The sequence below is a fragment of the Triticum aestivum genome, chromosome 5D (assembly GCF_018294505.1).
Source record: "Triticum aestivum cultivar Chinese Spring chromosome 5D, IWGSC CS RefSeq v2.1, whole genome shotgun sequence".
NCBI lineage: Eukaryota > Viridiplantae > Streptophyta > Magnoliopsida > Poales > Poaceae > Triticum > Triticum aestivum.
This window is the reverse complement of record NC_057808.1, coordinates 466,163,697-466,176,034: the sequence shown is the minus strand read 5'-3', so window position 1 is coordinate 466,176,034 and position 12,338 is coordinate 466,163,697. Positions and strand designations below refer to the sequence as shown.

Below are 12,338 nucleotides of genomic sequence, written 5' to 3'. Positions count from 1 at the left end.
AAATGGGTTGTACATTTTTAAAACACATCAAACCGGCAATTAGTTTCAAATATCTTTTTTTTCATTTCAAGATTTTAAATTACATTAATTTTTATGCGTGGAGAATTTGTTGGATTTTATATTGATATACATTTATTTTTAAAATCAGTTTGAATGTGAGTCGAAATTTCGGGATTAAAAACAGTTCGGACCGCACCGAAATATGCAAAATTTCGTATAATTTTTTAACCGTGGCCACAATATGGGCTGTAATGCTAACAAAAAGAATATGGGCTCCAAAAAAACCTTAAGAATTAGCAAATGGGCTGTAAATTATTAGAAATAATGGCAGATGGGTTGTATGCTGTTTTCCACAGATTTGAGGCTTTCCTAAAAAAAGGTTGACGCACAAGCACTGACTGTTGGATGTCCATCCAACGGCCGTCGTGCTTCTTCAATCTCTGCTCTTCCTGCTCCAGCCGCTCAAACAAGCGCCGGCGGGACTGCCTGCTCCCTCCTCCCCGCGGCCGGCTGTGCTGCCGCGCAGGCCTCACCGCCCCACCGTACTCCCATCGCTGGCCTAGCCATCCCTCTACTCACCCACACCTGCTGTTATTCTCCGGCGACGGCAGACGAACCAGTAAACCCTCGTAGAGTCGTACTCCCCTCCACGTGGGAAACAACTGCCGAGTCTTCCCTGCCTCCATGTCGTCCCCTTCCTAGGCCTCGCCGTCGTCCACCGCCGTGGTGCTCTCGGCGCGGCGTGGTCAATGTGGTCAACGACCGACTTCCATCGGAAGAGTACTGTGCGTGGAGACGCTGACAGCTGGGTCCACGGCCACAGCAAGGAAGTGCCTCCTTATTATGCGCAAAATAATTATTCCTCCACCTGACAGCGGGGACCCACCGGACGGGCCACCGTATTTCACGAAAAAAACGTTTCCCCCCTGACTGCTGGGACCCACCAGCTACACCTTCGCACGCAAGGAAGTGCGTCCGGGCAAAAAAACAAAATGATTCGCCCCCCTGACTGCTGGGACCCACCAGCTACATCTTCGCACGCAAGGAAGTGCCTAACAGTCGGGACCCACCTGGTCGAAGCGTACGTAGCGTTGTCATTCTGGTCGCGGACGTGTACGTACATATATACTGGTGGATGTAGAGGCGCGCACGTGTCATAGTAGAGGCGTGCACGTAGCATGTACACGTACGTACAGCGGCCAGGGTGCAAGAAAGAAAATACGGCCATGTATGTGTACATACGGGCGGGGTCTCGAACGCCTACTCGCGCATACGTACGGCGAGGGCTCGTTGACATGGCTGGGTCGGAACGGAGAAACAACGTCGTCGTCGTGTTCATGGGGAGGCAACAGAATGCGTCGTGTTCATCGGGAGGCAATGGAACGCGTGGGAGCCAACCGGCTGGGTCGGAACGGAATGCGTGGTCGTGTTCATCGGGAGGGCTTCGACGGAACAGGCGATGGAAACGAGGCCTGGCGTACCGCAGAACGGAGGAAACGGCCTTGTGTTCGACTGGCCACGTTCGAAACGGGATCCTGTTCATCGGGAGGGGTCTGGCGTACCGCAAAACGGACGAAACGGACCTCCTACGGTCGAAACGGGGGTCTTGTTGATCGGGAGGGGTGCGGCGTACCGCAAAATGGACGAAACGGACCTCCTACGGTCGAAACGGGGTCCTGTTGATCGGGAGGGGTGTGGCGTACCGCAAAACGGACGAAACGGACCTCCTACGGTCGAAACGGGGGTCCTGTTCATCGGGAGGGGTGTGGCGTACCGCAAAACGGGACTCCACGGGATACTGTTCATCTCCACCGTCGACCTCCTCCAGCCTCCACGGGCTACCGTCGACCTCCTCCAGCCTCCACGGGCTCCTGTTCATCCAGCCTCCACCGCACGCTACTCCATCGGCTACTGTTCAACCACCCCTACACGGGCACCCCTCCACCGTCTACTGTTCATCCAGCCCTCCACACCACGGGGTCCTGTTCAACCACCCCTCCACGGGCACCCCTCCACCGTCTACTGTTCATCCAGCCCTCCACACCACGGGGTCCTATTCATCCAGAGGCAACGCCACCGCTCACTGTTCATCCAACCCCCCTCCCCCCGCAACGCTCACTGTTCATCCCAGAGGCAGCATTGATCGGCTTCAGTTAGCAGCAGTAGCGAAGGAATCGCTCGATCGGGTTCAGTTAACAGCCATCGATTGATCGCTCGGGTTCAGTAACGCGTAGCCTGCAGTGCAATCGCTCGGGTTCAGTTAGAGCCCAACGCCTCGCTCGGGTTCAGTTAGAACCAACGCCTCGCACACACGCGTGTACGTGTATGAGAGAAACGCGCATCACTCGGCCCCCGACCTCCCACCGTAACCGGGAACTTCCCAAAATTTTCGTCGCCCTCGCTTCTACCACGGGTTTTTCCGTCATGGACGGCCCAAAGAATGTCATGCAGCTGCGTCTCCGGCCCGCCCAGGACAAAAAGCCCATTTTCTGTCATGATTTTTTGTCATAGAAGTAGGAGCCACCACATCTATGATGATACCGGGTTTTGTCACAATTATCGTCATAGAAGTGTCATATGTATGACAGAATTTTTTTCGTTCGGCCCAGAATGTCACGGATGTGTCTTTTTTTACTAGTGCATCCAACTGTGACTTTTATGTTCGCCCTATATCAGGAAGAGGGTTTGCCGGACTATGTCCGGCGATCCGACTAGTCGCACTCCCAACACCCGAGATCTGGTCCCAGCCGAGGAGACGGGGGTTGATAAGGGAGCGGCGCCGGACTGTCCTTCGGCTGAGGGCTTGGAAGATATGTCCGTCACCAACTCGTAAGTGGAAAGCGCCATGAATCATCAGCGCCGGAGGGCCGTTTTACGAGATCCTCGCTTCTTAAAAGAAGCATTCAGTGCCTTCAGCTCAGCTAATGCGTACATCCTGGCTGCTCGGGATGGTCTTAACAGGGCCATGGAGTAGCATTTAAAAGATGTACAGGTAAGTTTAATTTATCCGAATATGGTAACCATATGCCAGTAGCCCCCGAGACTTGAAGCAGTTGGTACAAGTGATTTAAGGATCGTTGTATACCCAGGTTCTGACGGAGAAGAACAATCTGCTAGCCCAAGAGCTGGAAGAATGCCGGACACAGCTAACTGCTGCAACCCCCGAACTGGAAAAGTCCAAGAAGGCGTCGTCTGGTAATGTTTCCCTCGATTGAGAAACAATAATTATGTACTGGCTTGTGCTAATATTGTTGCTTGTCATGACAGGATCGTTAGATCAACTGGAGGAGAAGCTGAAAATCGCACAAGCGGGAGAGAGAAGCCAAAAAGACTACACGCCACAGGCGAGCGCGTTCTGACTCGAGTCACAGAGGAGAAAAACAAGCTCCAGGATCAGAACATCCAGCTGGGCGAGGAACTGAAAGATGTGCAGGCCTAGCTGGCCGACTCCGTGAAGGAGAATAAAATGCTGCGAGGCGGCATATTCAGTATGTGGCCGAACTTACCTTATGATAGTTCGGAGACGCAAGGAACTGATAGATGTATGTTTGCAGGTATACTGATGGGCCGTCCCGAAGAGGAGACATCCGGATTGTCCGGCGATCTGCTGCAAGGGCTGTCGCAAATGCATGAGCAAGCCCGGCAGGCAATGCGGAGTGTTGCCAAGGCCTTATGGCCATCCGCCTCCCCTCCAGGAAGCATGGAGGAGCTCTTAGAGCTATTCAAGGGAGCGCGGCGGCCTATCCGATTATGGAAGATATCGGCCTGCCAAGAGGGTGCGCGAGAGGCCTGGGCCATGATGAAGACACGGTATACCAGGCTTGATCCAAATCGCATGGCCCGGGTCAGACCTCTAGGGTCAGACGGAAAAGAAGTTCCTGCTAAATTGGTGTATGACCAAGTAGTAGTAGCTGCCAAGTATTCCCAACAGGGTTGTAAGTTAGACTGCCTGTTGGATGGTATAGAGGAGGAAATTTATGAGTCCAAGTGACTGTGTACTTTTCTTAATATATGTAACTCTAGCTGAATTGCAAAACTATTGTCATGGCTGACCTTGTCGCTTCGACCTCTGGACCCAAAGGCGCGGAGTGTTTCCTAATACCAGTGCGGCCGAATAGACCGGGGTATGCATGGAAACCAGGCGTAGGGGTCATAGTTGCTTGAACAGACAAGTTGTATCCATCTAGTTATGTTATATTATGTTTAAGAATGTAAGAAACATCTTCAAGAGAGAATAGTTCCGTTAAGGGTTCCTTTCCCTGGGTGTGCATGCGTTAAAGTGCATGTTCGAACTGTGATTGAAAAATCACAGTATATTTAACTTTTGGGGTTTCACAATGGAGTGAATGCAAAAAACATCTTTAATTCACCGACCGAATATTCCGTTAAGAACGCTAGCTTTCCGCTTCACCCAGTCTGAGGTACACGCCCGGATGACCCGACAGTAACAATCGCAGAGGTGCTCCCTTTATGCCCTAACCGAACTAACGGGAACATAGGGCATAAGCACAGGAGCCAGGCAACCCAGCTTGGCCAAAACTTAAGTCATATTGATGCATAAAATGGTGAAAGAAAGGTACATATGGAAATAGTGCATATGTGATGAGCTTGATGCTCGGGAAATAATAATAAAGCAAGCTTCTGATCAAGAAGCCCCCAGGTATAGTGGACCTACATTTTTAAAGATGTATGCGTCAGGCGTGCGCGGTCTAACCCGGCGAAAGTTGTAAGGCTGAAGAGAAAAAACAAAAAGAGAGAGAAAAAGGAAAAAGTATTATGGAAACAGTAGGGAGAAGGAGACGATCAAAGAGTTCGGCGCTTAGGCATAGAATCTTCAGAGTCTGGCCGCATTCCAGGGGTTCGGCTTGAGGCGATTGTCTGATGCATCACGCAGGCGGTACGCCGGTGAGAAGTTCGTCAATGATGAAGGGACCCTCCCATTTGGGCTTGTTGTCCTTTTTCTTCTCCGGTAAGCGTAGAACGAGTTTGCCAACGTTATAAGTCTTGGCCCGTACTTCTCTGCTTTGATACATGCGAGCCTGTTGTTGATAAAATGCGGAACGGGCTTTTGCGACATCGCGCTCCTCCTCCAAGGCGTCTAGGCTGTCCTGCCGATCAAGTTCGGCCTCTCTCTCTTCGTACATGCGCACCCGAGGTGAGTCATGTATAATGTCGCAGGGTAGCACAGCCTGTGCGCCGTACACCATGAAAAAGGGTGTGTATCCGGTAGTGCGATTGGGCGTGGTTCGCAGCCCCAGAGTACGGAGTCGAGCTCCTCAAACCAGTGTTTGTCTAATTCCTTCAAGGACCGCACTAGCCTGGGTTTGATGCCGCTCATAATAAGACCATTGGCCCATTCGACTTGACCATTTGTTTGCGGGTGATAGACGGAGGCGTAGTCGAGCTTAGTGCCCAGATTGGCGCACCAAATTTTTACCTCATCGGCTGTGAAATTGGAGCCGTTATCGGTGCTGATGTTGCGTGGAACACCATACCGGTGTACAACGCCAGATATAAAGTCTATTACTGGTCCGGCTTCGGCCGTTTTAACTTGTTTGGCCTCTATCCACTTGGTGAATTTTTCCACCATGAACAGCAGATATTTTTTCTTATGGCTTCCTCCTTTGAGGGGTCCGACCATACCAAGCCCCCAGACCGCGAAAGGCCAAGTGATTGGGATTGTTTGCAGAGCAGTAGGTGGCATATGGCTTTGATTGGCGAAAAGCTGGCATCCGACGCAACGTTGGACAAGGTCCTGCGCGTCTGCTCGGGCCATCGGCCAATAAAAACCTGTACGGAAGGCCTTGCTAACAAGGGCCTGAGCTGCGGCGTGGTGGCCGCCGAGACCGGCATGAATTTCAGCCAAGAGTTGCCGCCCCTCCTCCTCGGAGATACATCTTTGAAGGACTCCGGTAGCGCTTTTCTTGTAGAGCTCTCCTTCGTGAACCTTGTAGGCCTTCGAACGCCGGACAATGCGGCGGGCCTCGTTCTGATCTTCAGGGAGTTCCTTCCTATTGAGGTAGGCCAAGAAGGGTTTAGTCCATGGGGCAATTACTGCCATAATGAGATGGACTGACGGTGTTATTTCGGTGGCTGAGCCCCCGATGATATCGGTCTGTTCGGAATCTGGGGTTGTGTTCGAATCCGGATTGGTGTTGCCGCCCTCCCCTTGCCACACCACGGATGGCTTAAAAAGCCATTCCAGAAAAATGTTAGGTGGGACGGGGTCGCGCTTGGCGCCGATACGAGCAAGGACGTCCGCCGCTTGATTACTTTCTCGGGCCACGTGATGGAACTTGAGCCCCTCGAACCGAGCCGACATTTTTAGGACGGCATTACGATAAGCCGCCATCTTCGGATCTTTGGCATCGAAGTCTCCATTTATTTGAGATATCGCAAGGTTTGAGTCCCCGCGCACTTCCAGGCGCTGTATGCCCATGGAGACAGCCATCCGGAGACCATGCAATAAGTCCTCGTATTCGGCTGCGTTATTGGAGTCTGTGTATAATATTTGGAGTACGTACTGGACGACGTCTCCAGTGGGGGACGTTAAAACGACGCCCGCTCCTAGCCCTGCCAGCATTTTGGAGCCATCAAAATACATAACCCAGTTGGAATATGTGCCGTACTCTTTAGGGAGTTCGGCCTCTGTCCATTCGGCGAGGAAGTCAGCCAACACCTGGGATTTAATGGCTCGACGTGGTTTGTATGTTATGTCGAATGGAAGGAGCTCAATGGCCCATTTGACAATCCGGCCCGTGGCATCGCGGTTGTTTATTATGTCATTGAGTGGTACTTCAGAAGCCACCGTGATCGAACACTCCTGGAAGTAGTGTCGCAGCTTTTGGGATGCCATGAAGACCGCGTATGCTATCTTTTGATAATGGGGGTACCGGGATTTGCATGGTGTGAGGACAGTGGATATGTAGTATACTGGCTTCTGGAGCGGGAATTTGTGTCCGGCCTATTCTCGTTCAACGACCAGCATGGCGCTCACCACCTGATGTGTTGCCGATATGTATAGTAACATGGGTTCGCTGACGTTCGGCGTGGCCAGGATTGGGTTGCTCGCTAGTCGGGATTTATTTCTTCCAGTCCGGCTGTTGTCGCGTCCGTCCACTCGAAGTGAACAGTGCGCTGTAGAAGGCGATAGAGTGGCAGTGCCTTTTCTCCCAATCTGGAGATAAAGCGGCTTAGAGCTGACACGCAACCAGCGAGTTTTTGGACTTGTTTAAGGTCCGTTGGCGTAGCCAATTGTGACAAAGCTCGGATTTTGGCTGAATTTGCTTAAATTCCTCTATTAGAAATAATGAAGCCCAGCAGCTTTCCTGCGGGACACCGAAAACACATTTTTTCGGATTGAGCTTAATGTCATATGCGCGGAGGTTGTCGAATGTGAGACGTAAGTCGTCTATTAGTGTTTCGACGTGCCTTGTTTTGATTACGACGTCGTCCACATGAGCTTCAACTGTCTTTCCGATCTGTTTCTCCAGACATGTTTGAATCATGCGTTGGTAAGTGACGCCGGCGTTCTTGAGCCCGAAGGGCTTCGTGTTGAAGCAGAATGGCCCATATGGGGTAATGAATGTTGTTGCAGCTTGATCGGACTCCTTCATCTTGATCTGATGGTATCCGGAGTACGCGTCGAGGAAAGACAGTGAATCATGTCCTGCGGTTGCATCAATGATCTGATCGATACGAGGGAGGGGGAAGGGATCCTTAGGGCAAGCCTTGTTGAGGTCTTTGAAATCGACGCATAGGCGCCAGGATTTATCCTTCTTTGGTACCATCACCAGGTTTGCTAGCCAGTCCAGGTGTTTGATTTCTCTGATGAATCCGGCTTCGAGTAACTTGGCTAGCTCCTCCCCCATAGCTTGGCGTTTGGGTTCGGAAAAGCGCCGCAATGCTTGTTTGACTGGTTTGTATCCCTTTAATATATTGAGACTGTGTTCGTCAGCTTGCGTGGGATTCCTGGCATGTCAGAAGGGTGCCAGGCAAATATATCCCAGTTTTCGCGAAGAAAATCCCGTAGCGCAGTGTCGACCGTTGGGTCTAGTTGCGCTCCCATAGATGTTGTCTTCTTGGGGTCCGTTGGGTGGACCTGGAATTTGACTATTTCTTCTGCCGATTTGAAGGAGGTGGATTTGGGTCATTTGTCTAGGATCACATCGTCCCTATCCACTGTGGAGCGCAGTGCGGTTAATTCTTCGGCCGCGAGGGCTTCAGATAATGCCTCCAGGGCCAGGGATGCGGTTTTGTTTTCGGCGCGGAGTGCTATATCCGGGTCACTGACAAGAGTGATTACGCCTTTGGTCCCGGGCATCTTGAGCTTCATGTACCCGTAATGAGGTATAGCTTGGAAGCGTGTAAAAGCATCTCGCCCTAATAGGGCGTGATATCCACTGTTGAAAGGGGCCACTTGGAAGGTTATCTCTTCGGACCGGTAATTCTCCGGAGTGCCGAATACCACGTCAAGTGTTATTTTTCCCGCACACCGCGCCTCCCGACTGGGAATGATTCCTCGGAAGGTCGTGCTGCTTTGCTCGATGCGGCTCCTGTCTATTTCCATTTTGTGGAGTGTATCCTCATAGATGAGGTTTAGTCTGCTGCCGCCGTCCATGAGGACCTTGGTGAGTCGGAAGCCGTCCACGATTGGACTGAGGACTAATGCGGCTGGGGCTCGGATTGTCCTGTATTTTGGTTCTTCATCGGCATTAAAGGTTATAGCCGTGTCGCTCCAAGGGTTTATTGCGGTGATTTGGCAGACTTCGGGAGGTCGCGTAGTGCCCTTTTGCGCTTATTGTTTGAAGCAAATGTCTCAAAGACCGTCAATACTCTGGGGCCGTCATCTTCTGGAGGGTGTTGCTTTGTGGCGTTTTTGGTGAGGATATCCTCGCCACTCTTGGCTACCTGCCGGAGTATCCAGCATGCCCTAAGGTTGTGGGTTGATATGGTATCCAGAGTTGTGTGTATTTTGCATGGGCCATCGAGCCACCCCTCCAGAACTGTTTCGTGCCACGTAATGGGTTTATATTTCTTGGCTATTGGACCGGGCGTGCCACGAGGGTGCGCCCTTTTCGCCTGAGCGAAAGGTTGAGTCGGGACTGACGGTTCCTAGCGAGCTGCCTGAGCTTTCCAGGCGCTTTCCATTGCGTTGTAATTCTATACGATAGTTGCCAAGTCCGCGAAGTGTAGTATGCGGCGGCGATTGAGGGCGTTGAGGATTCCTTCGTCCGTGCAATTGTTGCAGAATGCTGATATCGCGTCCTCGTCACGACAATCTTTAACCTTGTCCTTGACAAGTAGGAATCTGGCCCAGAAGTGGTGGACCGTTTCCTGAGACTGCTGCTGTATGCTCATAAGAGCGCTGATGTCTGGGTGGGTGGGTGGTTTTAAATCCGGACCCTGACCCGGTTGTTGACCTAAAGTCTGAAGATCCTCCGGACTTAACAATCCGGGCTCCGTAGTGTCTGTTGATTGCTCGGGCCCGCCGTCTGATTCTATGTTCGGAAGGCAGGTCACACCTTCTCGATGGTGGGTGTCCGGCTCCTCGGGGTCGGAGATCCGAACATAATCCGTCCTCAGAATAGAGGAGGGGTCGTCATCTTGCTCCACGACTACCGCTATCTGGTGGGTGATCGGTGGAGATTTGATTTCTCTCTGATCGAGTTTAAGCCCAATCCGATCGTAATCTGTGGCGACCCCCAGGGCGGCGATGCGATCGAGAAGCTCGTTCAAAGACGAAAACTCTATCGGATCCATCTGCTTGGCGAGTTCGGATTCGACACGGAGAGGGTTCTCGATGACCCGAGAGGTCATCGTCGGCTTAACGGCCGAACGGGCGGTCATGGTAAAGCCGCCCAGCCGGAGGGTTTGGCCTGGGGCCAGTGCTCCTCCAAAGGTGATGCTGTTTTTGAGAACAAGGGAGCCATCGATCCTGTCGTCGACGTCACAGTGGAACTCTCAATGAAAGCACCAATGTCGGTGTCAAAATCGGCGGATCTCGGGTAGGGGTCCTGAACTGTGCGTCTAAGGTCGATGATAACAGGAGGCAGGGGACACAATGTTTTACCCAGGTTCGGGCCCTCTCTATGGAGGTAATACCCTACTTCCTGCTTGATTGATCTTGATGAACATGAGTATTACAAGAGTTGATCTACCACGAGATCGTAATGGCTAAAACCCTAGAAGTCTAGCCTGTATAACTATGGTAATGAGTATCTCTCCTCCGGACTAAGTCCTCCGGTTTATATAGACACCGGGAGGATCTAGGGTTACACAAGGTCGGTTACAAAGAAAGGAATATACACATTTAATCGCCAAGCTTGCCTTCCACGCCAAGGAGAGTCCCATCCGGACACGGGTAAAGTCTCCGGTCTTCGTATCTTCATAGCCCATCAGTCCGGCCCATGGCTAACAGCCCGGACGCCCGAGGACCCCTTAGTTCAGGACTCCCTCATTTGCCCCTTCCCCCGCACTCCTCTACGTACCGGGGGAAACCCTAGGATTTGTCCGGGCAGCAGCGTCGTCGGCGTCGCTATCCTTCTTTATGGTGTTGCTTGGTATGCGGCGGTCCGGAATGCTTGAAGTGTGGTGGAATTCTCCGGTGGGCGCAGCGGTTGTGGGTCCTCATCGTTTTCGTTGATCCGTCGCTGTTCGCATTTGTTTCTTTTTTGTTTTTTAGGCGTGACTGTGCTGCTTCCGCCCCAACACCTATCCTTGACTATATCGATGTTGGTTGCTTTATAATTTATAATATAAAGCGGGGAAACCCTTTTTCGTTGGCTATATCGATGTTGGTTGCTTTATAATACAAAGCGGGGAAACCCTTTTTCGTAAACCTAACGACTGAAATAGTCAATTTTCGTGGACAACTTGCACATCGTTGATAGTTCCCCAATCCGAACAGAAAACCCCGCCACCTTTCGATGGTTCTTCAGCGGTGACAATGAAATGGCTCGACGTGAGTGGTTTCGTCAAAGTAAAAGCTCAGGTGACGCGGCTGTATCAAGGGCATTCTGCCTCGAGCCAGGTGTCGCCGAGCATGCCCTTGCCACAAAACGGCAGTAGATTCCCAGCTGACACGTATCACCACGTGTCATTCCCGACCACGTCCCCGGCTGGACTGCCGCGGCCGTTCTATAAACTCAGCCGCTAGTGTACACCGCCCGCCGCACACGACGGGAAGCGCCCGCGCGAGAGGCAGCTGAACATAGAAGCCAGAGCCATGGCGCAGGCCAAATGCGGAGTAGATTCCCAAACCTACGCCCAGATCGACACCTGTAGTCCAGGCCGGGTGTTCGACGCTGCCGTGACCGTCGCCCCGAGCGACGACGAGCGGCTTGCGCACGGGGGCTGCCGTGCGGTCGTCGACGAAGAGCAGGACACCAAGGTCAAGATCTCGGAGGCGCTGGAGGCGGCGGCGCGGGCCGTTGGGTACGACCCCGTGGAGAGGTCCGACGCCGCGGCCATACGCGCCGCGGAGGCGCGCGCCGTCGGCACCGGAGTGGACATCCCTGCCGGGATCGCAGCGCAGGCGCAGGCTGCAGCGGACGCCAACGCCACGGCCGCGCACGCCGAGGACAAGATCACCATCGGAGACGTCCTCAAGGTACGTGCAGTCCTCCGCACGACCACGAACATGCATGCAGTATGCATGCGTGCATACATGCGGCGCAGTCACTTGTCTTGCATCTCTCACCGGATGCATTATCTGTTGTGTGTGTTAGTGGAACGCGACGGCGAAGCTGCCTTCGGGCAAGGCGGTGACGAGGGAGGACGCGGCTGCCGCGGTGGAGGCGGAGGCGGCGCATGCCCCCGGCAAGGCGACCAAGCCATACGGTGTGGGAGCGGCGCTTACAGAGGCCGCGAGGCGCAATCAGGAGGGGACTTGCCGTAAATAGCCGGACAGGCGTGTCTATTTTGGGACCGATCGGAATAAAGAGGAAGTATACATAACATGTGGCGAAACTATTTCACTAAGTGCGGTAGCATAGGCCTGTCGGCTAGGCCCTGCACAACCAAGGATGGATGGGGCCCGTTTTGGCTCCTGGGTGCCACGCTCATCAGGATTCAGGAGTGCAGCACCTGTGAGTCAGGTGATACGTGGGAGTATAGCGTAGCGTCGACACGTCGGGACTACACAAAAGGGTCAGCTGTGTGAGAAAGTTTCGCCCACGATTCACTTTATAATTTAAACATGTCAAAAAAATCTAAAAGAATCATGGATGTTCCAACACATGTAAGTAGAGAACCCCTAAAAAATTTCAGATCAAAATTCGAAATACACAAAAAGAAATCTAAAAGACAAATTCAGATATGAATAGTGTCATTTTTGC

The 12,338-nt window shown here is 52.5% G+C and overlaps 1 protein-coding gene across 1 annotated transcript; it reads left to right on the top strand.

Moving 5' to 3' along the window:
- Positions 1-11,182: 11,182 nt before the first annotated feature.
- LOC123125548 (late embryogenesis abundant protein D-34) lies at positions 11,183-11,958 on the top strand. Its single transcript, XM_044546018.1, has 2 exons — positions 11,183-11,611; positions 11,730-11,958. The coding sequence occupies exons 1-2, from the start codon at positions 11,228-11,230 to the stop codon at positions 11,901-11,903; spliced, it is 558 nt and encodes a 185-aa protein (XP_044401953.1). The 5' UTR covers positions 11,183-11,227; the 3' UTR covers positions 11,904-11,958.
- Positions 11,959-12,338: the final 380 nt, after the last annotated feature.